Below are 25857 nucleotides of genomic sequence, written 5' to 3' on the forward strand. Positions count from 1 at the left end.
TTTTTCCTAGTCAAAGGAATCTAAGACAGTTTTCTTAACAACTTTGTTATTTATTTCTGGCTATAACTCCATTGGGGCTTTCCAGGTGGCTCAGTGGTAAAGAATCCACCTGCCAACGCAGGAGATGCTGTTCCATCCCTAGGTTGGAAAAATTCCCTGGAGAAGGAAATGGCAACCCACTCCAGAATCCTTGCCTGGAAATCCCATAGTCAGAGGAGCCTGGCAGGCTAGTCTGTGGGGTTGCAAAAGATTTAGGACTTAGCAACTATACAACATTAACTCCATTACTTTTGAGTCACCATACAAGTCCCTGACCACTTGTGTTAAGTAGAAATCAAACAGTGATTATATGCTGGTTTACAAAACTTTCCCTTCAGTAATCAACAGAAATTATCTTCATAAATAGTATCAGTTCTGATGATCTTTTTTAAAATTTAAATTTATTTAATTGAAGGCTAATTACTTTATAATATTGTATTGGTTTTGCCATACATCAACATGAATCCTCTACGGGTGTACACGTGTTCCCTATCCTGAACCAGTTCTGATGATCTTGTGTGTCATCTTCTTAGCTTGCTAAGCTTGCTCCTTATAGCTGCCAGTTCTCCTGAATAACCACTTTTTCAAAATCCTTGAAATTCCCCCAAACCAATAAATGGAAACAGAAACCAAAACAACCCCCAAATTACTGTTTTTAGTCAGCCAGTTTATTTGCAAGTGTAATCTTTTCCTACAATTCCTTGTGTGCCCAAGCCCAGGCTCCATTAACAACATAAATGTATGGATTCAGGGGCTGAACCAAGAGTCATTTCCAAGGCTGGCAGAGAGGTATTCTTTTATTTTCCTACTGGAATGGTCTTTTTAAATAACTTTACTTCTTTCCATGTCTTTTAAAAGTACTATAAATTATAATAGATATTTTATGCTTTTCTCACAGCTCAGCTGAATATTAACAATGTTGATATACAGTAGAAAACAATAGGCTTCTCTTAAAATTTAAAAATAAATTAAAATGAGATACAACCAGATTTCTCAAAGTGAAATAAATACAATGATTTTACAATCTACATTCTGCTAGCTCCTAATTTATAACTCCAGCTTCAGTTGCCCTCTGGCCCAGACCCTTACATGTAACTACCTACTGAATATCCGTCTCCATTTGGGTATGTCTAACAGACATCTTCCAAAGAGAGGGCGTGTAGACAGGACTCCTGACCCCCCTGCACACAGGCGTTCCTTTTCCTTCACTCCCTATCTCAGTCAGTGGCTCAGGATCCATTCAGTTGCTCCATTTTGTTGTTCTGGGGCAAAGTCCAAGAACTGGCATTTTTGAAAAAGCTCCCTAAGGGATTCTAATCTGCAGCTAGGACTATGCTGCGGATCTAGACTATGCTCAAGATTCTATCAGATAGTCAGCAGTAACGGCACTCATGTCTCACTTGCTCAGGAAGTAAGTACACCTACATTGAAAAATTATATACACATACACGATCACATGACCACTGACGCACATCAGTAGCAGCCTCTCTGTGAACTGCCTCTGCCATCATTTTGTTCGCTCATCCTCTAACCTAGGAGGTAATTTACAACCTTTCTGAAAGTTCAGCCACAAATTATTTGGTGACTTATAACCTGAACCTCCCTCCTTCTCTAAACAAAAAACTGAACACACATAACTATACCTTTATCCTCATTCATTCTTTCATCCTGTCTCTTGAGCTCTTAAAACTGCTATGTGACAGATGGATTTAAATTAAGTGTTTTCAAAAAGTACTCAAATGACTTAATAAGATTGTTGAGATTGCTCAAGATATCTTGGGGACTGGTTAACCCAGAACTGAAGATTATGATTTTACTCTTTCATGACATTTAGTATCATGATATGAATACAAGAGAAAACAGATAAAAAATAGACTTAAAAAATGTTATTCCTTGAATAATAGATGGAAACCTGAAGGTGTATTTTATTTTTTAAAGATGAAATTTAAGAACTTTGAAAATGTTACTGCTTTAGAAAAAAAGAAAGCAGACTGTGATTTATAGTGGATTTGAATGCTAACCAACATTTATGACCCAAAATCATTTTGAAAAATACAGGAAGTTAGAGCCTGAAGAACTGTTGACTTTAACAAAAGTAATGACCTACATTTATACATAAGCTTGTTATTTTATGGTAACTGATCAGAGCTAATACTTAACACATTCATATCCTTTAATGAAGACAGGTGACTGATGTCAGCATATCCAATGGTAGAAAAAGGCCGAGTATTACAGACAGAAAGAGCATGCAGGGTAAGACATTCACAATTATTTAGTAAGTAAAAATATTCTAGTTTATACCAACCAAAGACCAATAAAATACACTGTATAACTTCACCTACATAAACCAGGAAAAAGTATGGCAACAGTTTAGTACATTCAGTACTAAGAGCAGACAGCAAAAACTTATTTTTTTTTTTAATGGACTTTCAAGCAAAATTTGTTTAATCCAAATGAAGATAAGGACTTGAAACTTTTTTCCGATCGTTCAGAAGCCTCTAACTTATAAAACCTAGTGTAACTGTTCAGTTAGTTTTTCATTAAATGTTTAAACCAAGATGAATTTAAGCTAATGTTCATATACCATTGATCAAAACGATCCTGAAATTTCTCTAACTCGATAATAATAACAAGCCTTCTTAAATGAACTCCCCAACAAGACGGTGGGCAGACGGAACTCTCTCCAGCTCTCCTCACCTGCTGCAGAACTGCTCCAAGGGAGTTCTTGTCTTTCTGATTGACACCGTCTTTCTGCAGTCGGGCCAGCAGCTCAGGTTTCTTATAGGCCTTCAGTGCCAGCAAGTGAATCACCCTGTCCCGATACGGCCGCTGAGAGACACTGTTGCTGCTGTGTGTCTTGCGAATTGTATTTGCAGGGTTCATGGGGGTTGACCTTTTCCTTTCAGGCACTGCATCTGAAACAGCTTGAGGAGCTTTCCGAATTTGCACTCTTTTCCCTAAAGTCCAGCAGAAATGACATTGTTAACACACTTGCAGGCAGTAACATCATGAGCATCTCAACTTCCATGACTGATTTAGGCATCTTTTCATTTCTGAAAGGAATAAAGACCTCATATTTCAGCTTTTGTTTTATAGAAAGATATGCAAACTGAAAGCATTCTGAATAAATGGCCTAAAATATAGATTTGGAATTTTCTGATAGAATCATTTATTGGAAAAAATAAAACTTATAGAAGCATTTTGGCCACTTAGCTACACATGGATAATAACTAGTGACACACACCATAGCAACACACTGGACATTTTAAGGCTGTAGGCATTTGATGTTAGGTGGAAATAATTTCCATATTCACCTGTGCTACTTACAGAACTTAAACCTACATGTTGTATGTCGTTTCTTTCAGACATGAATACAACGAACATGCTGAATGTGGAAAATATCTGTTTGTCTCACTAACAACGTACTCTCAGCTGAGCTCAGTCATTAGCTTAATTTCAGATTCAGAAGCCATGAAGAGAAGAGGCAGTCATAATTTGGGGTCAACCTTCACCAGGGTATTCACAAGCGATACTGCTTTTCAACAGAGCACAACAAACTCTGAGTCAAAAAACAAACAAAACCAACCAACCAACAACACAGTCTCAGCAGGCCAGACAATCAGATCCCTTCTCTGTGGTGCTGAGACTACCCAGGTGAGTTAGAGGAGTGGAGCGGTAAGAGGAGGCCCTCACCCCAGTTCTGCACAGGCCAGTGCCATGCACATAATCAACTCACTGTTTGCTTAAACTTGACAGTGACAAGTGTTTGGCAAGCGGCTGCTTCTAGAAAATACTGTGGGCTATGTGGATTCTACATGTGGGTGAAGCCATCAGGACATGGCTGGTCACTGATAACACCTGGTGACCATTCCTTGCAGAAGAAACAGAAATGAGAATGAAACTGGACTGACCCTCACTTTATGATTTCTGAGGTGAAATCTGAGTTCATTACAAAAGCCTCCAACTCTATGCCCTTGGGTTAAAGAGAAGGAAGAACTGGTAATGACAGCCAACGTGGAGCCACTGCACTAGGGATAATACTAGCAACTAGAAACAATGGAGAAGCAAGAGCAGTCTCTCCTGTGCTGTGACCGTGGGTGAGAGCTGCGTGGGGCAGGAACTGTACTGAAGAGCAGTCCTGTCCATGCTGGGTCTTCACGGCCTGGCCAGAGGGGCTGTTTATTTGCTGTAATCCTACCTAAAGGAAAAAGAATGATCTCACTGGCTCTTACATTTCTTTACAATCTGGACATCACCAATTGTAAATATCAGATCAAAATACTGACCAACAAAGGAACCAACATTAAAGGGTCACTGCCCAGGGATAAGAGAAGCTATTAAATTAAGGTACAATTAGTTTTGGAGGTGGATTTAGATCTGGTTTCTGTATTTTTCTTCAGAGATAGTTAGATCAGTGTCAGATGTGCAGGGAACTAATATTTATCTTGCACCAATTACGGGATGAGAGTGGGGCATTGTGCTAAGAACTTTACACATATAATATAGTCTCACAGTTAACTTGATGAGGTAGGCCTTGGTCCCATTTCACAGATGAGAAAAGTAGAGTTTCAATGTGATAAGCTCAAAGAGTAAAGTGCTCATTTAGTATTTGCAAGTTTCTGTGATTAATACCCAAGGTTTCCTACTTGTACTTCTTTTATTGGAAAGGTTTTACGAACAAATGCCCAATGTCTGTTCTTGATTCATGTTGGGCTGCCAGCTTCCTGTAGACGAAGCTCTGGCTGCTTTGTCAATCAGATTTTGATGGCTCACAAAATGAACTGACCAGCAGAGTATCAAAGAGAATGACAGCAAGAGAACAAGCAGATGGCAGAGAAGCAGAATCAAGGTGGCCTGTCCTGTGTTTTCCCACATTACCAGGCTGCCCGAGTTTGAAGACACGTTGAAATTTCTAATATGGCAACTACAAACCTTCCAACCCACCACTTCTCAGTTCCAACAGTGTTAGCAAATAGCACTATTCCTTGAAATTTTAATAGGAATTTGTGGAAAGAAAGAATAAAGGTCAGGCAAGTTTAGGAAATGATATAAATTCCACACTCCCCTCCCCCTTGAAACCTGCTTAACTTCCACTTCCCCAAACCAAGCTGACTGTGGATCCCTTTCCCACACTCTCTGGGGAGGGGGAGGGGTGAAGGATGGTTTTTAGCTAACTCATACTACCATGACTGGTGATTTAGAATGAATTCAGGCTAGCAAGGAAGGTAAATAGAAATGAAAACAAAAACAGGACTATCACTGTGTCGCAGGCTGCCCGACCTCTTCTGTAGGTCTGACCAACCTCTGGTCCCCGGTCTCAGGAGAGCCCCCAAGGTCTCCTGAGTTTACCCCACCCTCCCTGACGTGGACAGAGGGCAGCCAAATAAGGCAGGCTCACTGTGACCTTAAGAGGGGTCTAAGTATGATGTCTGGCAAGAAATTAGGATCTGGTTAGGGATACGACTGCCTTGGAGTCTCAGCTGGGATGGAATGCTAGACTATCATCAGTCCATGAGTCTCCTACCTGCAGAACACTCACTTCACCTTTACCTCATTTTAAATAGCCAGTCACAGGGTAACCTATTTCTTTCAAATGATTAAAGAAGAATGGAGCCACACTGGGCCACAGGGTTTTACACAAAAGTCACTGGCTCCCCACCTCCCCATCAGTTTGTGCCAATTTAACCAGGAAGGAGTCCTCTGATTTAAGGGAAGACAGGCTACAGACGAAGAAAACATCGGTATTGTATGTATGCAATTAGAGAATTGAGATGCTAAAGTTAAAAAAGAAAAAAAAATAAATAAAATAGAGCAGGAAAATGTCAGGTTCAAAGTGGGCAGAAGAAAGGCTTTATTTTTATTTTCTTACATTTGCCTCAGAAAAGTCCTTTTAATAAAGCCCATGGGAGAACCTAATTCTCTTCCCAGACCCAACTGCTAATCAATTCCCTGGGCTCCTTATATAAACAGCAGCAGCAGGTCCGACAGAGTTGGGTAATCTGGGACTAAATCTGAACTGTTTTGTTTCCTAACAAGGAGTCCACTTCCAGCTTCTCCATTTAATACGCTGGTGATAGGACTTATCCCTTTAATGACTCTGAGTAAACAATCTGAAAGGAAGGTGTTAAAGCAGGCCCTCCGAAGGAGAGCAGGGACAGCAGCTGTCTTCTGTAGTTGTTTTTCTTTTCTGTGGAACCTAACCAGAAACCCTGGCAACACCAACCTGAGGCTTTAATAAAAACACTGGCAGGACCTTGACAGTGGTGTGACACTGTCATGGTTAAATACATGATCTACTGCAGGGGAAACCATTTCCACTACTTAGCATTTGGGATCACTTCTTCAAAAGGTTTACTATTAAAACATATGTAAACCTCAGTCACAGAATGCTGGAACGACAAAGGACCTTAGATGCTAACCTAAGTTCAAAACCCTTTATTTAGTATTTGAGAAAATTAAGGTCTCCATGTTAAATGATTTTGTCCAAAGTCACTCAAATAGGTACTAACATCAAAAACAAGGAGGATGGGAGCAGAAGTTGAAAAGACTCGAAAAAGGATCTTAGAAATTACATTGGTTGGGTTATTTAATATACCTAAATAACTAGCATACTTACAAATTTATGATTCAATACATTTCCAGAATTTAGATAGGAGTCAGTGAGCAGACATAAGATCCTGGTAAACTAGAGGTGATAAGTGTTTCGTTTTAAACAAAGGGGAAGGATCGTAACAAAACAACAGTGCTCATCAATGATACAAATGGCATGACTACAACTGGACATAGTACTGACAAAAGGATAACCATATTTTCTAGGTTAACGCTTCTGTTCCTTTCCAGGCAAACAGGCTTTGCTTTTTTCTCTGCAGCCCACTGGAGGGTCATAGAAGCTCATGTTCCTGGTTGCCTAGGCTAGCTGAGCCCTAGGAGCTCAGCCTTCCTTCCCTGAAGCTGGGCTTGTGCCCTAATTCAACTGTCAGAGGCCTGGCACGATGCCATCACAACCCACAGTGACGCCAGCGTTATTTCTATTTGTCTTCTACCCAGCTGACACTATTAAAAGAAACCTTGTTCTACAGGGGCTTCTAAGCTGCCAGAGGTCAACTTCTGTTATCATCTCATAAGATAAATTCAATTATGAACTAAAGAGGTACCTCCTATTGTCTTATGAAAAAAGCCACAACTTGTTAATGAGGCCAAGCTCCTGGTTTTCCTATTTGCTGATACCAACAGCTTCATGGTGAAATGGAGAGGCAATGATTACCCACCTCCGAGGGTGACTGTGAGCTTAGATGACTGACTACGTGGACAGTGCTAACCAGTCCCTTGTGCATTAGAAGCGCCCGTTAAGTGCTGAGTAATGTTAGTACTGAAGGGTGACAGACAAGCATTTTACAGAGCGGAGTGAGTCAGTTTTGAGATACTGGAAAAAGCAGGAGGATACAAACTGAGCTGCCTGGAAGGAAAGACACATGGTAAGGGCCTGGTCCTGACAGAATTAAAAGAAAAAGATGAAAACATGCCATAATACAGAGGAGTAAAAAAATAAAAAACAAATACAGTAGAGCCAAGCTGGAGTCTTTTGCTCTACTGTACACAGAACTGGTCAGTCCCTTTTTTTTCTTTTCTTAAGGGTAGCGTGTGCAGTTTTGAGTTCTGAGGTGAAGAACTGGAGGCAGTCCAGAGGAGAGCAATAAGAATAATTAAAGGGTTGGGATGCGGGCCATATTAAGAAAAGTTAAAAGGAGCTGGGGTTATTTGACTTAGAGAATAAAGGGCTGAGGAGGTTAATGACAAGACTGAAGACCAGAGAACACTGTGCTGTGATGGTGTAGCCCAGGGCTCTGAGGAGAAGGCTAACAGAGCACTGGGTTGGCAGAGATCGCCACCGGGGGGAACGTATGTGTCCTCGTCTCCACAGGACAGAGATGTAATCTGGTTCAGAAGTTTAGATAACCTCAAATGCTATGTGGTCACTCTAAAAAATGTATATAAATTATTGGAAGTGCCAATAAGAAACCCTGCAAGTTTCAAAAGTCCCACACCATTAGGGCAACTAGGTCTGTGTGACTCGGGGTGTTGAAAAGTCTGTTGTGTAAGCTGTGAATGAACTGTACCAACCCTACAAAACAAACAAAAACACACGGACACAGGGTACACCCAAGATCTTTCCCTGGAAAAGTACAGTGATCACTGCCAATTTTCAAAAGTAAATCAAGGTGGAGGTTTTCTACTGGTTATACTGGGAAGAAAAAATAACCATTTTGATGGCTTGAGTCTTCTATTCCTTTGTCAAACATACCAGTTTACCTCATGTTTTATAAATTGGTAGTGTTAGAGTAAAAAACACTCTCAAAGCAATAGGGACAGTAAATTCATACCTTGCACTTAAATTTAAGTGCAGATCTTGTACATTTTAGAAACAATTTGAGATTTAGCTTACTAAAGTTAATTAGGTTACTTGTAAGAAGAAAGAGAGGAGGTTGGAAGTTGTTACCTTATCAGGTAGGAAAGAGAAGATGAAAAATCTCATTGCTTGTAACTTACTGGGCAAGGAACTGGGCCCCATGGGTACAGATACCTGGGGAAGCCATGAATTGTTGTTAAACCAAACTAAATGTATCTAAGCTAAGCACCAAGTCCCAGGAGCACTGGCTCTGTTCCAAAGAAATACTTACTAAGGATACTAGTGGAGCTTCTCAAAGCTGAATGCATTGTAACTCGTGCAGCAATGGGCAAATAGAGAAGTAAAATCATACAAAACCGTAGAAAGATGTTGATTAAGGATTTGGTTATTCAAGAGACTTTTTGTGAGCATTTATGTTTTCAAACTAATATCCTTTCATCATTTACTATCCAGTGACTTGTGTTATTAAACTAGCCATGGCCTCGTAGAGCTTATCCTCACTCTGGGTAATTCTATTACTACTGTTAATAGGCTCATAAAGGAGAGACTCTTCTGGCTGGTCTGGTCTTCCCTTTGATCTGAGGGATACTTGAGTGAGCTGATAAAAATGAAGGGAGTGGGGCAGTCTCTTAATTAATGAAGAGATGAGGATTCATAATTGAGATGATATCACAATAGAATCATTATACTAACTAATGCTTGGCTATAAACACATTTTATACTTTTGTAATAAAAATTCCTTGTGCAAAGATCCTTTGACTCTAATAGAAAACTGGAAAGTTCTACTAATAGAATTTACTATAAAAAAATAACTCCACACAAGTGCAAAATAAGAACCATACTGTCCACCACTGAAATTACATCATCCAGTGACAAACACAGCAGTACCACTATCACAGTCTTACATAATAAAGTAACTTGACCAGATCCCCAATACTGTAAAGTAATAATAAATAGCCAATAGAAGATTTGGGATTTATAAAAGAAGTAAAATTTCCATCTATTCCATCAGCAGTATGAAGAGGACAAATGACTTTTGACCATGTTTTTAAAAATATTCTCAGTACTAATTTCTGTGTTTTCATTAAGTTAATATTACCAATATTTACCTATAGTGATCTTGAATTATTCCAATCAATCAGCAAGAAGGAGAAATATATCTATACCAACCTACATATGGTCCACCAGGTTTGATAACTTTTGTGCTTCGGTTGCGGGATTCCTCCTCTGCCTGGGTCATTCTTTCTCGTGTCATCTGATACGAGTCATTTGTTGCACACACTGTAATTTTATCTTGTATAAATCCCAGGCAATTGAGCTGGGAGGCTCCAGAGCTGTCAGGTAAGATGGTGGCTTGTTAGAGATGTCCCACATTTTGCACAATAAAGGCAAGCAGGAATTGTATAATTCTACAATCAGCAGCTTTAATAATAACTTTAAAATTCAAAATAACTAATATTAATCATTTTAAAATGTAAAGCTTATTTTAAAACTTTTAAGTTTCTTTTCTTCATTTCCTATCACGTATTTTTCCCCCCCTCTGGATAGAATGGGTGAAATGAACTCTCAGAGACTAAATCTATGAAATTTCGGGGAAAAAAATGAAACAAAACAGTATTTGGAGTGAAGACCAGGGTCCTGATGGGCACTGAAGTTCTACTTTCATTTTTAAAAGAATTATCTCCTACTGATGTGAGAAATGTTAAAAGCTTACTTTTAATGGAACCATAATGTGTATGCTTTAGCACTGACTAGCTGAAACAGATCCACCATAATAATTCCTTTTATTTTTAATAAGATTAGATTAATTTTGAGGCAAAAATACTGCCAAATATCATAGTTTGTTACTATTTATCAAAATACCCTAAACATTTGTAACTTTATATTTACATTTTTTTTACATTGTTAAATGTCTATAAGATAATCTGTTGATATAGCATATATGAAAAAAACACTAGACAAGAGATTTTTGCAGAAATATTTAAAAAAAAGAAACCTTTTGGTTAAACAATCACAAATACTAATGCTGGCCAGGAAGACAGTTCTGTATTCAAAGTATCATGCTGTATTAGGGGATCATGGTAACAGTTATGCTAGCATTTTACGAAGAAATTACTATTGCCTTAGACTAGAAATAGAAGTAATGAAAATGTCACTATAGCCCTGATATTCTATTTCTAAACTTAACTGGAAGTAGCTTTGTTATGATTGTACGAAGTAAGGGTTGACAAAATTTTTGTAAATTGCTAACAACTGTATAAATTCTATTTTTAAAAAGTCAGTTCATTCATCTCATGAATATTTATTGGGCAGAGACTGCAGGCTAGGCAGTGTGAGGTGCACAGGCTGTGACAAAGACTGACAGAAGTGGTCCCTCCTTCGAGGAGCTCTCTAATGAGTGACAAAGATGAACACACTGGAAATTATGATGCAGAGTGACAAATGACAGGGGGCAGGGACCCGCAGGAAGGTACTTCACATGGACTAGTGCACAAGGCAAAGGCTTCTAGAGGAAGTGGTGCCCAAGGTGATCTAGAGGGGTGACTAGAGAGAGGTGGAGGACAGAAGCGTTCTAGCGGGATAACCAACGTGTGCCACTTCTCCTAGGGGGAGCTAGGAGCAGCTTTTCAGTTTGACCAAAGAGAGGTGGCAAGGATAATTAATGAGACGAGACTGAACAAGGTGCAAGAAGTACATGACACAGGGCTTTGGAGGTCACAGTATGGATTTTGGACTTTATCCCAAGAACAGAGACTGAAAATAAGAGAGAGAAAACATCTCATTTATACTGTAGAAAAGTTGATCAGGATGAGGAACAGATTGAAAGGAAGGGGGCACTCTTGTGAAAGCTGGAGACCAGTCAGGAGGCTACTGAAGGATTACAGACAAGAAGTGATGGCTTGAGCCAGAGTAAGAGCAGTGTGAATGCAGAACAGTAAATAGATTTCAGAGACCGGGAGGAGGCAGCATTGACAGGATTTGGTCAGTGATTAGCCATGGGGGGTGGGGTGGAGTGGGGGTGTTCAAGAGTGTGCCCAGGCTACTGGGGGTTACTGGAATACTACGGCCAGTAGAAAGAAAATGAGTTCAGTGCTGGACATGGTGACTTTGAAGAAGGAGCAGTCTCAGGAGGGAATGGACTGTGAATAACGCTAATATTTAAAATAATCAATAGGAAGATGAAAATAAGACTACAAGAGGCTGCAAAAGTACAGCCAGAGAGGTGGAGGGGCATCAGAAGAACAGTGTGTCAAGTCATGGGAATAAAATGCTTCAAGAATCAGGGTGGTCCACAGGGTGAAATGCAGGCGACAAGTCCAGAATAGTCAGTAAGCAGCCGCTGGGTTTATGGGCAAGGAGGTAAAGGCTAGCTTTGGGGAGCATAATCCAGTGGAATGGTGGGGACTGAACTAGACTTTGGGCCCAGAGATGAGTGCAAGGAAGGTGGGTTTTTGTTTTTATTTTCTTTTTTAATGAGGCCGACTTGAGCTGAAAAATCAGTGAAAGGAGGGGAAGGAAGTGGGGAGAAGGGGAAGGAAGAAAAGACTGCAGTATGACATGCTGGTGGCAGGAAGCTTGAATTTCAGCATCTCCCCTTATTAATCACTAACTAATTTCCATAGTGAGAATAAGCTCAACCTATTGCCAGTCATGATGAAACGACAGTTTACACCATCCAAGGTCAAGAAACAGATGTTTACATGAAACCAGAATAGGCTGTCAACACTGTGGGCGAGAAGACATTCCCCACATTCTCTACTCATCCCTTTTGAACTCAGTTGCCTTAAAAGTTGAAATACTGTGTCACATGTGTATAGATGTTCCTATAGTCTTTCTCTAGCTGTTTTCTACACTTGAATATGCGTTACTTATAGAGCTGTATTATATATTTTCACTAGGACTCTGAATGGGCAGAGTTAAGAAATTTTTAAAAGGTAATTTTTGACTGTGAGAGTTCTTGCATCTTACGTATAAGAAAAGTGAGGCCCAAGGAGATTTTAAACGAAAGATAAGAAAGAGACTAGTTAATATGTATTCTTGGAACATCTATTTGTGGAGTCAGCCAACCCTTTCAAGACTGGAAAATGGGTGTAAGAGAACCCTTGCCCTTGAAGAACTTGCACAGCTGTAGTAGAGACAAGATCCACGGAAAACCAAAACCAAATTGAATAGAAAAGATGCAACCAGATTATACAAAGGTATTCTTGCCAGGTTGTGAACTGAGAGTTTGAGTGCTTCTGTTTTTATAAGGGCAAATTTCAATGTATATTCTTACCACACTTGGATCATACTAATGGAGTTGTGACAATTTTCTCACTGTAATGGTTTCTTTTCTGTTTGGCCCATCATGGATACTTTTGTAAAATGACCTTAAATCCTTCTCCAAACAAGCAAGGTAGAAATAAACACACAGGGTATTTATGAAGTTAGGGAGAAACCATATTACCTATGATGACAGGCCTGGTTTTGAAGAGGGAATTAAGTTCCTTAGTAAAATTCTAATTTTGGACAGAGTTCAATTTGATGTTGAAATGTTCTCTAGAAAAAAATAATTTGCTGAAGACAAGTATTATAGGTGATGGCACAATTAGAAATTGGTGTGCCCTGTGGTCTGTAAAGAATGCCGGGGTGGGAGTTAGAACTCAGTTCTCATTCAGTCCACCACTAACTAAACAGCTAAGTAACACGCATAAATCACCTGTGAAGTGGCAGGGTGGAAGCACACAGTTGCCAAGGGCTCTTTCACTTGGGGATGCTATAATCTAATGCAGCGCTGCCCCGCAGACCTTTCTGCAATTTCAAACGTTCTGTATATGTGCTGTCCACCACGAGAGCCATTAGCCATGTGGTTATTTAGCCTGTAATATGTGGTTAGTATGAGTGAAGGACTAACTTTTATTTCACTTTTGTCATCTGAAATGTAAATAGCCACACGTAGCCAGTGGCTACCACAGTAAACAGTGTAGAAAAGTCTATATAACCTGGTACACATGCAACTTATACCAAAAAGCGTAAGTTTGGGGGAAGGCAATTTTTAGAAAGCAAAATTAACATATACTCAGGGAAAACGGCAGGTTAAGATAAAGCAACATTTATTTAGTCGCCTTAAATGGGAGGAGAAACTCAGAGCGCTTTCAGTGCGGTGTCTTTTTTGTATCTCTGCCTCCTGAGCTCACTGGGAATACAGCTCTCTCTCTCCCCCACACAGCAAGCGCTCATGGCTTCAAGTCCTACAGGGGAGATACAGGGATGGACAGCCCTGGGGAACTTTGGGCCAATGTTAGTGTTTCTCGGGGGGCTGGGGGCTCTAAGGCCTTGTCTTTATCCACTCAAGGGGCCCATTCTTTAATCAGAAACAACCACAGCAAAGAAGAGTGAAACAAGCAGCTTATTGTTTACAGAGGACCTAAGCAGATAAGAGTTCCACAGGCACCCTGGGCTATGGGTGTGTGTTCTTGTCTTCCTCCCTCCATTTTCCCCTTAAAATCAGAAGGGACTGCTCTCCTGGGGTTAATTTCTAGTTTCCATTCTGCTACAGAATAAAGATTTCTAAAAATCTATCTTACAACATGCCTTGCACAGGGAAAGAGGAAGGGCATATATAAGACACATGTATTTTCCTCCTTTATACATGAGTGTGAGTCTTGAGGTTACTACCACAGTGGTCTCTAACCTTTTTGGCACCAGGGACCAGTTCTGTGAAAGACAGTTTTCCCACAGATGGCGGTGGGGGTTGGGAGTTGGGATGGGGATGGCTCTGGGACGATTCAAGCACGTTACATTTACTGCGCATTTTATTTCTAGTCTAATGCCGCCGGCTGATCTGACCAGAGGTACCCGGTTGTGGCCTGGAGGTTGGGGACTCCTGTAACTATAAAGTACTCTTACTTATATTCAGTGATTAAGACCTTAAAAACCCCTGAAACTTGTATTTAATTAAAATAAAATAAACCATGTTCTATAGGTAAAAAATCTATACTTTAAAAATTCCTCGAGGGCAAGAATCTTAAATTTTTTGTGATTGCATTCCACAGTGACAAATATAATTTCTGGCACATAGTATGTGCTCACGATTTCTCAAATAAATAAGTGAGGTCTGCAATTCAAGTCAATAAATATTTAAGGAATGACTACTATGTGTTTTATTCTTTATTAATTTAAGAAAAAAAAAACCCTCAAAGAAAAATTACTTACCCTTCAGCATACCTTGAAACACACTTACCTGGAGAAAGTTTGCTGGATGCAGTCAAAGCTGCCCTGAGGGTTGTCTTTACCCACATTTGACAAATAGAAGTTAAAGGTATGCACTTCGTTGAGGGGATCATTTTTAGGGATTTTGACAAGCTAAAAGGGGGACAAAGAGAGAAACACCTCAAATTATAAATGTGCTATAGAATGATCTGATGACTGACTTTACTGTTTTTCAAATGACATTCATTTTTTACCCAAACCCTCTTGAGCACTTACATTTATACCGTTTAAATTACTGAATCATTCAAGGAATCTGACAAGCATGCCTATAACTTACCACACTCTGATTTCAATTTTCTGCTCTAAAGTGTCAGTAGTTATGTCAGCTCAGTAATTAGTCTATAAGAGGAACCCTCTTCTTTTCAAAGTAGAAATTGCTTACATCTCACATAGAAGAGTTATCAGTGAACTTGCTGAAAAGCTCTTCCTCTTCTGAGACACACAGGTTCTGCCTGTGGCTTCATGACCCCCTGCTAAATAGCATCTAGATATTTAGACGGTCTCTGAGACAGTCTATATCCCAATCCTTTCCTGTCTTATTACATACACATTTCATTTTAATTCTTACTTCTTGGAGTACTACTTTTGAAGAGTAAGTAACTAGCAGCATAAGGTGAATACCGTAATTACATTCACAGCACAACACACGTGGGTGTTTCTCCCTCCTCCTCCTCCTTCTGTTTTACAGAACAAGGTCAGCAGCCCACAGAGGTGATTCTGCAGGCCCCCAAGGCCGAGTCCTAGGCAACACTATGGAACAGGCGGATGTCTCCTATGCTCTTGGCTCAAGGCCTGGCTCCTTTCCTAGATGAGTGGCCCCAGAAGCAAAGGGACAGGATTGCTCTCAATTACTCAGGCCCTGTACCAGGCATGTTTTCCTGGCACATAGTGGGGGATTAATAAATACCTGTGAATACACGGACTGGAGATTTCTGTCTTTCAACTGTACCACTCTTCCCAGCTCCCAAGACCTTTCTTCCCTTGGGTATACAGGGGCCACCACATGGTGTTAGGTGGTGATAATGAATGGGTTTTATTGGAAAGAATGTAAAATCCTGCTCTCTAGCCTCCAAATATGTACTCTAGGCAATTTAATAGACAAGCGAGGAGGGAGAAAGTGTTTTCTAATTCTCTTTCTTCTCCCCCAAATCTTCCCTTTCCATCAAGGGAAGAGTAAGACTCAGAGCTAACTGGCTGCTAGGTGTATGTCCTCCTTAAGGTCTAGGACAGTAGCAGGTGGACAGGGAATGAAGGTATGAACGCTTGAATGACTTCCCTTCCTCAGCCATGACTCACTTAACCTCCACTCACCTTCCCCCTCAACCCTCCCTGCAGATCTGGAGAACCTGCTTGGGGAGATTTTCCACAGCAGTGGTGAACTGATTTCCAGGCCAGGTTCTGGCTTCCGTTTAGGCCTGAGGTCTTCTTTCTTACAGGGTTCAGGTCTGGGACTGCATAAGTACTTTACCCATCAGAGTATGGAAGACTGCTCCTTTTGGGAGATTCTAAACTGCATTTTTAAAAAGTAGAATCATACACTTTTTTTCTATTTTGGAGGAGTGATTAGAGTTTGTACTCAAATTCTATAAATGTTCAGTATTCTTTCACTGAAAACTTTTAATTACTGGAGTCCTTAAGTTCAGACATCTACTAAACACAACATGGCTTTTCCTTTCTTATCATCTTAACTGTGATTCTTCTTAAGTAACATTTATACTTCTTAAGGTGAAAAATTATCTTCCTATACATTTTTTTTTCATTTTTAAGCACATACATACACAGAAAGTCTTTGTGTAAACTTGTAGGGTTTAATAACAGAAATACCTTGCATGAATTAATTGCTGTGTACACCACTCAAAGCATTAAGGTCTGGCCTGATGGTGGGCATAGAAAGCTTTCTTATTCTTTAAAAGAATATCAAATAGAAAAAAAAATGCTATAGTCATTTAAAAAATATGACACTGAACAGAATAGGAAAGAATCAGGTTAAAAAGAAACAAAGTTAAAAAAATACACAACCTGCACTATGAACCCATTAAAGTGTTTGGAAGCTTGTCCGCCACAGGGATCAGGAGAGCAGTTTTCGTCAAGGGGCAGTTTCACCCCCCCCAGGGGACACTGGGTGTGGCAGGTTGCTCCTAGCATCTCTTGGATGCCAGGGATGTCGCCCAACACGTTACAGTACGCAGGATGGCCCCACAACAACGAATCACGCAGCCTCTAACACGTTAGTAAGGCTGACACTGAGAAGTTATGGATCAGAGACAGAGGTAGGTTAGTCTCCTAGTAAAGAAGAGAATTCTGACTTCATTGACTTTTGATAATTAATGAAGAATTAGAGGGGAAAATGGTATCTTTAAAGAAATCAAAGTACCCATTAAAGAAAAAAAAGGAGGTATGGAGAATGGAGAATGACAGCAGGGCTTCTCAAAGCTCCCTCCTGCCTGCTGCCCCACCCTCTGGCGTGTACGGGAGCAGTGTGCACACAGGAGCAGGGGCAGGTGTCAGGGCAGATCATGTTTCTGAGGGGCATCCTGGGTGCATATCATGGTATTTTTCTCCAGCTGAGGAGCTGGGGTGGAGTTGGAGGTTAAGGAATGATGAGTTGCCACAGAGTTTCCACAACTGAGTTTCTATATCACTTTTCCTAGGTGGTTTTCAGAGCAGGAGCAATGCAGATGGTATGTGCGTGTTAAGTTGTTCAGTCATGTCCTGCTCTGTGTGACCGCATGAACTGTAGTCCGCCAGGCTCCTCTGTCCATGGGATTCTCCAGGCAATCTGGAGAACCCACTGGAGTGGTTTGCTATGCTCTTCTCAGGCTTTTCTTATAAAATATCTGAGAGCAAGATGTCAACCATGCAATTTTCTTATCTTTAAAATTTCAGAAGTCTACACTGTACAGTCTGTAGATTTAGTATATCTTATTTCCTGAAGGAGATGGTACAAATCAGATATAAATTTTATGTGCATCAATATCTGAATATATTAGGAATGAAATGTATGTACAAAGAGTACTTATTTTTATACTGGTAAATGTACTTATTTTATACTGGTAAATGTACTTATTTATTTAATGATAAGAGTACTTATTTTATACTGGTAAATGTGCCCAACAGTTTGGCTTCTTGGGCAAAGGCTTAATGGAAAGAGCAGGTTGTGTATGGCAACTAGAGCAGGCAGGAGAGGCGACAGAGTGGGGCGCGTCAGAACTCAACTATGGGGGCCTCAGAGTGGACCAGAACCCGTGGGACTGCTGAGGGCCACAGCTAAAGTGGGATCGGAGTCCTTGTCTGATCCAGGGCCATTTCAGAGACTAGACTCCAGAGGAACTTGGGGATACTCATTACTTCTCCCTCTAATATACAGGAACCTACTCCATAGCTTATTTAGATAGTGAAGTAGGAGTCAGTCTTTTCTTCCAGAATGATTATGAAGCATTTTCTTATAAACTGGGCTTTGGGTTATGGACTATGACTAGGGGGAGATGAAAATGACTGTTATTGTTGGGTCTAGGATCGGCTTTTGAAGACAGGGCTAATCACCATGGGAAAAGAAATTCCAAGGTCTGATTTAGAAACAATTTTGGAAGAGCATCCCTATGTATGATAGGAACTTCTCAGTTTTAATTATATTGAGCTTTTCCTACAAGTCAGTGGGAATACTTTTAGAACTTTAGGGACCCATGGTCTACTTGAAATTTTTAGCTAATGCCTTAAGAGTGAAATGTTATTTTAAAAGTATCAAAGACTCTGATTCCAAACAGTTTCTTATTCACAATGAATATAAAAATATACTACCGTGATCTGGGTAAGTTGAAAAGTAGATTTTAATTTTCATTCCAAATATGAGAGGCTGAAAATCAAAAGGCTTAGGACCACAATCCACAACCCTCCTCCCAAACGCCAGGCTGTCTTTGATAAAAAGCTATGAAGACAAAGTTTCAGGAAACTTTCAGACATTTATAATTAACATAAACACTGTATACCAAGATGTGTAAGTCAAAGCTTCTAATTACTCTGAGACACAAGTTCAGGCATGTGGCACTGGAATACCGTCTGAAAGGTCATTTCAACATCGAGTCACAGACCTCTGTTTTACAAAAGGATATAAGGGCAGAAGCGCAGTATGTGTACTGCTGCAAGTTTCTCATACGGGCATGCTAGCATCTGCTTAAAAGCCACTGGTACTTTTACTGCAGAGGTTTCTTCACTGGACTGGACTGAGGTACATACTAGATTAAAAATAGAACCAACAAGGTGTTTTTTCCCATTTATTTAACACAAATGCTTTATTCTGTTGTGGGTATTACAAATTATTTAGGTTTACATAAGCTTTTATTTGGCAGCAATTCTATAATTTTTATCAGCCTTTTCTACTAAGGTAACTGCAAATGCTCAGTGAGATGTTCATGACCCAGCAATACCACAGCTTGATTATGACAACTCTTGGTCCTTAAAGCAGACCTGCTGGCAGGGCCTTGGAGATGATTTAGTTGAGTGGCTGCATCCTACAGATTTGGAGCAGAGAGAAGCTAAGTGATTTGCTCAAGGTTACATCTCTATTTAAAATTGTAACCCTTGTACTCCTGACCTCCTGACTGGCCCCATGTTTGTCTAAAGTACTTAGTACCTATACTACTTAATTTTGCTTATTGTCTTTCTCCCCTGGCTAGGCCTTCTAATCCTTAGACGGCCACGGGCTTTTGTCTGGTTTGTTCCAGGTATTGTCAGCATCTTGAATAGTATGTAGCAAAAAGCAGTCCCTCCATATGTATTTGCTAGATAAATAAAAATGGTGAATAAAGCCTCAGCCACAGAGAGAACTGAAGTGTCTGCTTTCTTTCCACCAATATTATAAAGCATGTTGAAATTTCCTTATATGAAAAAGGTTCTATCCTCAAATAAATTTGGGAAATGCCAGCTTAAACAAAATCATTTACTGTAAACTAGGTCCTTTCACTCTGAATAGCAATTTCCCAGTTTTTATGGCCTCAGAACCCACTTCCCTCCATTCCTATAGTATCTTAGGAGGTCAGCTTGTCTCTTAATATTATTGGACTAAAATAGCTATTATTTTACTATATATAAACTATATATCTTAGTTTGGATACAAAAAATGCTACAAACATTTAAACATTAGAATTCTCTGTTGTTCTCAAATCCTTTCCTGACTCTTAATGATTCTGTAATTGCCTAATAATCTGGAAAATTCAGTTTAGCTAGAGAAATGTATTTGCATGGTATTGGTAAGGTTCCAGAGTTTAGGGGCAGAATAAACCTAGAATCAGAACAGAAAATAGAAACCTCAACCTGAAAGCCACAAAGTCCTATTTTTCAAACTAGAGCTGCAGTTTTAACTTTAGGCCTAACATTATGGGTTTAGGGAAGAAAAAAAGCTTCTCAGATCAGTCCAGATGTAGAAACCAATGCTGGGGTGGGGGTGGGGGAGTAGGGAGGGGATCTTTCACTGGCAGTAGAAAAAGTTTAGGTATTAGAGAAATCAGTAAGAGATGAATGTTCCCACTGACAAGGAATGACAGGGAGGGGAGTGGATCCCACACATATTACAAACATCTGAAACTTCCACATGATAGAGGCTTTACTGAGAGTAGTGCAAAATGCTAAATTTATCTGCACAATCGGAAATGTTGGCAGTTATTTTTAAAAAAACTCAGGCCATATACCAATTAATATGAATAATTCAGGACAAAGTAAGTCCATTTATTTCCTTGCATTCTTCCTCTGTAGCAAGATGTACAGTATTAAAGTAAACGTAGACTAGCCTTTTCTATTATTCTTCATATAGTTCCTTAAATCCTGTATTAGGACTTAAACAAATCACGTTGGAAGGGTACAGTAGTCAGTACTACTGTAGTTTCCTTTGAAACCACATTCTCACCCCTAATATATTCTTTTAAATTTATGGCTGTTTTTGGGGAAAACATCATTGATGACAACATATCAAAAATTAATTTCAATTGGTTACAAGTAAGCAATACCATCTACAAAAGTAAAGTGTTAATTTTTGACAGTCAAATACACCCAAGTTGCTGTATCACTAAAACTGAAAAAAAACTTCCTTGAGTAATTTTTGGCTCTCTTAATAAGGTTTCTCTTTAATATGAAACCAGCCTTCTAAATGTTGGTCTATCCAGTAAGATGACACTGACTGATTTGTTCATTTATTCCACAAATATTAACTGCCAGCCTACTGTGTTAGGCACTACTCTAGGTTTCTGTGACATATTAATGAATAAAACATTACAATGATCCCTGCCATTGGGCACTTATATACAGAAATTCAGAAGAGATAATGATTACTTCGACCAGGAGATGGGGAGAAGTAGAGGGATTCAAGATATAATTTGTAGGTAGAGATGGCAGGATTCCTAGACATACTGTGAGGAATGAAAGAAATATCAAGGTTGATGCCAAGGCATTTTCCCCTGGAAGAATGGAGTTGTTTGGGAGAGTGTGTGTGTGTACACACATATACATATATGTGCATATATATACTCATATGTACATGTATATATTTATGTTTGTATATTTATTCTTGGATATGATGATGAGTACCTTAATGTAAATCTGCTAAGCACATGAAAATACAGTTGACCAATGCTGGTTTCACCAGCTAAAAAGGGGCTTCAAAATGGGTTTTGTTATGACTCATTTTGTAGCTCCATGGCCAAAAATTATTGAGAAGGGCCCAGGTGGTTGGGGGTAGTTGGTTGGTAGCTGGGTATTTCCAGGAAAAGGGGGGAAGGTCAGTTAGTGGCAGGGGTAAGATGCAAATAGCAGATACTAGAGAACCAGGGAAAAGTATACAGACTATGGAGTGTGAGGGAACAGAAAATCTGTATTTAAAAATGACTGCAAAATTGAGCTAAATGCCAGAATAGATTTTAGAAGAAAAATGACAGAGCCACCAAGAGAATCTGATAAGTTTGTTCAAATTTCATAGCTGGGCTAATCCATATTGCCTCTGTGGTGGCAAAAACTAAAACTTCGTGTTCAGTTTCATAATCCTTATCCTAAAATTGCTTTTCATTTTATTAACCATTCCCTTCTGAAATTTAAATATATTCCACAGCATCAATGCTTCTATAGGAAAGAATTCTCATCCTACTCCTAAATCTGCCCACCCTGTCACATAATCTGTCTCCTAGTTAATAAACTACTAGTCATCTATTTTACTGAGGTTACTGGCATCCTGGGGAGTCAACTTTGGCTCTTCGTTCCCCCCACACCACCGCACACCCCTCGGCATCCAGACGCAAGGCCTACTGCCTTTACTCCCCAAATTCTCTCTCAATGTATGTTCTTGTGCCCTTCCTCTGTTTGGGCTCAATATCACCTGCTTGGACATCTTGTGATCTGGCCTCCACTTTTTGTCTTCTCTTGATCCCATCCTCTAATCATTCAGCTGCCAAAATCAGTTTCATAAAATGCCAGTGTGACCATGTCAATCCCAAGCATCATAATTTCTGTATGGTTCCTTCTACTGATCTGTTGTGGAAGTAAGCTCCTGAACTGGAAGGACACTTGCAGCTCCTTCCCAACAGACCTGGGCCTCACTCTCCACCTTGTACTTGACGTACCCATTTCTGTCTTGACCTGTGCTAACTTACCCTTTATCTACCCTCAGTTCAGGAGCCTTTCCTTCCCCAGGGAAACAGGTTCCCTTTTTTGGCCCCACAGCCCCCTGGGCTCGCCTCTCCTGCTGCCCTCACTGTACTGTGTGTTGAGCACTTCTTCATATGTCTTCCTTCCTATTAGACCAAGAGTTTTTTGGGGCGGCAAGGACCATGGTCTTACTTTCACACATATTGGAACATAATAGATACATAATAAATATTTGTTGGATCCATCTGAAGAAACTTAGAACTAGATTAAATGCACTCTGAAGAAGACTTTCGCCAGGAATACTAAAAAATTAGATCTATATCTGAAATAGATCGCTTAAAAGAGCCAGTGGAAAACCAGAGCAGGCAAAAATAAATAGCAAAATGAAAGGAAGAAACAAACAAACGAACAGCAAACAGCAGGCACTGTGTGGTACAAACGTCAAGATGAAAAAGTTTCTTACCTCCTTGTGCTATGTTTAGTCCCAAGCCTAGGTCAAGTGGTTGCCTGAGTTTGTAGAACTTAAATTTATAATATACATTTTTCTTTTTTAAAAAAATTATCTTCATCTTTATTAAAATATTCACATGGTACTCTGGCCTTATGAAATTCCATTTGAAAATATGATCTAGCATCTTTAAGACCACTTTGCATTTTAAAGGACTTAGGGAAACCACACTAAATAATTCTAAACTTAGCAATTCTCCTGGTCAAATAGGAAGCAGAATTTTGTTTTTTTAAAAAATGGCTTGTTTCTCAGAAACAAAGCCCAAACCTGATTTCTACAAGGAAAAACAATCTTTGATATGAATGTCAGTTTCCAAATTCATTGCTAATCTTCTCTCCTTGTTCTCCTGAAGTCTTGAAGAAAGCTTTCTGTAATATGCCAGGAGGCACTGCTGGTAAAACGTGGGTGGAACAGAAGTCATGTATGGCAGTCAGCAATGGTTGTGTAAACGTGGGGGGAGACGGGGACTTGGCAGATGTGAACACTCAAGATTAAAACAAGTTGCTAAAAGTGGCCCAGGCTCTAGATTTTGCAAAACACATGGTTTTTCCAGCTCACTCAATGTTGCCGTGAAAACTTATCAGTTCAATAACATAAATGGTATTTAAGTCTAAAAAATATTTCCATAGATTTAAAAAGAAATTCAATTCTTAATTTTCTATTTTTCAACATCAACATATTTAAAACCAAATTAAAGCTACAGAATGCGTTCTTCAAAATAAATCTTGTGGGGAACCCACCATGTACTACAAATAGAGCCACTCTGGTTGAGGAAAGGGTGACTGCTGAGGCAGCCACGTTGGTAACATCACAGAAGCCAGGCAGGCTCTGGGGATCAAGGACACAAATCCAGGCTCTGTGCTAAGGGAAGAGAAACAGCAGCAAGATGTACAATAGTCAGGGGATATTTTATTAATTACACTTTAGTCACATCTTAAATGACAGTTACAAAAGACTGTATACAAGTATGATCTCTTATGTGCCATTTCTTGATGGGAATTAGAGGCAAATATTTGAAGGATACCAAAGGTAGAAATAGTGTCCTTCTGCCTTATTCACTTTCCTTTTTAAAATGCTTTCTTTACTACTGGGTCTCTTTGCATTTCCAGTTCTAAGGTGGATAAAATTCAATGGTTTGAGAAGAGGCAACCTGAGCACTTCTCCTTTACACACAGATGACAAGGAAACAGGGCAAGCAGACCACATCTAGTATGTTAGATTACATATGCTAGAATCTGGAGCAACCATGCCCAGTTTCCAATGTGGCTCTGGAATCTACCATCTGCGTTACCTTGGGCAAGCAACTTAACCTCACTAATTCTGTTTCCCTTTGGGTAATGATACTATTCACCTCGTAAGATTGCTGGAGTTTAAAGAGATAGCTCATCTAAAGGGCTTGGTACAATGTCCAACACACAGCATATGCCCCAGAGTGTTTGCTCTGATGACGTAAAGACAGTAATGGAGAGCTCCCACTCTGATTTCGGTCTGTTAGATTCATGTGCACACACATCTCCCTCAGCAACAGTGATGTGTTTGATTTTTAAAGTAATTATAAAATGGTAATGGACTGATAACAGGCACCCTGTGGATAATCAAAAGTTGATAATACTTATTTTGAATTCTTGGTATTTGCAAAAGTAAGGGGCTAGAAACCTTCAAGGTCAAAATTTAAGTGTTAGCTTAAATAAAAGCCAAAGAAGCTATCTGGGAAAACAAACAACCCAAAAGACTATCAATATTTCTAGTTGTTCCAAACTCAACATACACAGAGATAAGGTACAAGAATGAATCAGCCACAACAGGTGTCCATGAAAGGCTGAAAAATTACAAACACCTGCAATTACTCTAGAAGGGTATTATTTTAGAACGGTAGCAAACACTGCTTCCCAAGTGCCCTATCCATTAAAAAATAAAATAAAATGCTGCCTTCAGCACCCCAGATACTAGCTACAGTGCACTGAAAAAACAAAACAGAATTAAAAGTTCTCATGAGAATCACAACTTCATGATTGTAAAGCATTCAGTCTTCATAAATGCAACCAGTATTTTAAAGTTTGTGGGTTTTTTTTTTTTTTTTTGGTGTATCAAAACTATATAGGTAGTCTTGAAAAATGAATAAAATTTATTTTAATTTTTAAAGGTCTCTTGCTAAACATCTACCTTGAAAATATATTCCTAAGGTAGAGTCCATTTCATAAAATTTACTTCTATTGTTTTCATAAATCAAACTCACTTGCTAAAATTTCCTTCAAGCCTTCAAGAAATAAAACTCTTTCTGATTTTACATGTATAAAGCTGCTGATATGCACAGTGCACCAAGAACTAAATTAGAGACTGCAATTCTGATTTCTAAGAGACTTGGCAGGTCATGTAAATAAGAGGGCCTGTCAAGGCTCTTAGATCAATTGATTTATTATTATAAGAAACACAGGACTAAAATGATTCATTTCTAAGGATGGTATGCCTGGGCCATTGGTAAAGCCAGCAAAACTATCCCTTCAAATAGAGAAAGATATGTTGGCAAAGAAAGAGCTAAGATATTTTACATATGGACAACTAAGGTAATTACTGTATTTTAGTAATTCATATCATAAAACTGTTGATTATATTCTAGATAGTTATTTGATTCTGCTAGGAGGCAGACAACACAGGTCCCTCTAGAATAAAGAAATTATATGAGGTAGTAAAACATTTTATCCTCTTGACAATAATTCCTTGCATTGCCCCTTAAAAAAGATAACCATATCAGTAGGCTTCAGGAGACATTTGGCTTCTTATGACTCAATTGCCTTATACATTTTTGGGGGGAAAAAAAAATATATATATATATAATTTTTTACAGAATCTGAAATTGTAAAGTTTAAGACTTTATCCAAAATTAATCATGGATTCACAGTTATCTTTTTTATTTTTCAAATTCTCAAAGGAAGGAACAGAACACTATCTTCCTGAAAAAGTAAAACAAAACACCAAGCATCTCTGGTAGGAACTTTTCTTTACAGCCAAATACAAAACATTTAAA

At 39.3% G+C, this 25857-nt stretch overlaps 1 protein-coding gene across 1 annotated transcript in view; it reads right to left on the minus strand.

Moving 5' to 3' along the window:
• Nucleotides 1-25857, minus strand: part of ELL2 (elongation factor, RNA polymerase II, 2) — a 72018-nt gene that overhangs the window by 16038 nt on the left and 30123 nt on the right. Inside the window, exons 3-5 of the mRNA XM_010832000.1 lie at nt 14670-14791; nt 9617-9780; nt 2737-2996 (exon numbers count right to left, since the gene is read on the minus strand). Coding sequence (XP_010830302.1) covers nt 2737-2996; nt 9617-9780; nt 14670-14791 — 546 coding nt within the window. The remainder of the gene's footprint in view (nt 1-2736; nt 2997-9616; nt 9781-14669; nt 14792-25857) is intronic.

Source organism: Bison bison, unplaced genomic scaffold, assembly GCF_000754665.1.
Source record: "Bison bison bison isolate TAMUID 2011002044 unplaced genomic scaffold, Bison_UMD1.0 scf7180017864533, whole genome shotgun sequence".
NCBI classification, from domain to species: Eukaryota; Metazoa; Chordata; class Mammalia; order Artiodactyla; family Bovidae; genus Bison; species Bison bison.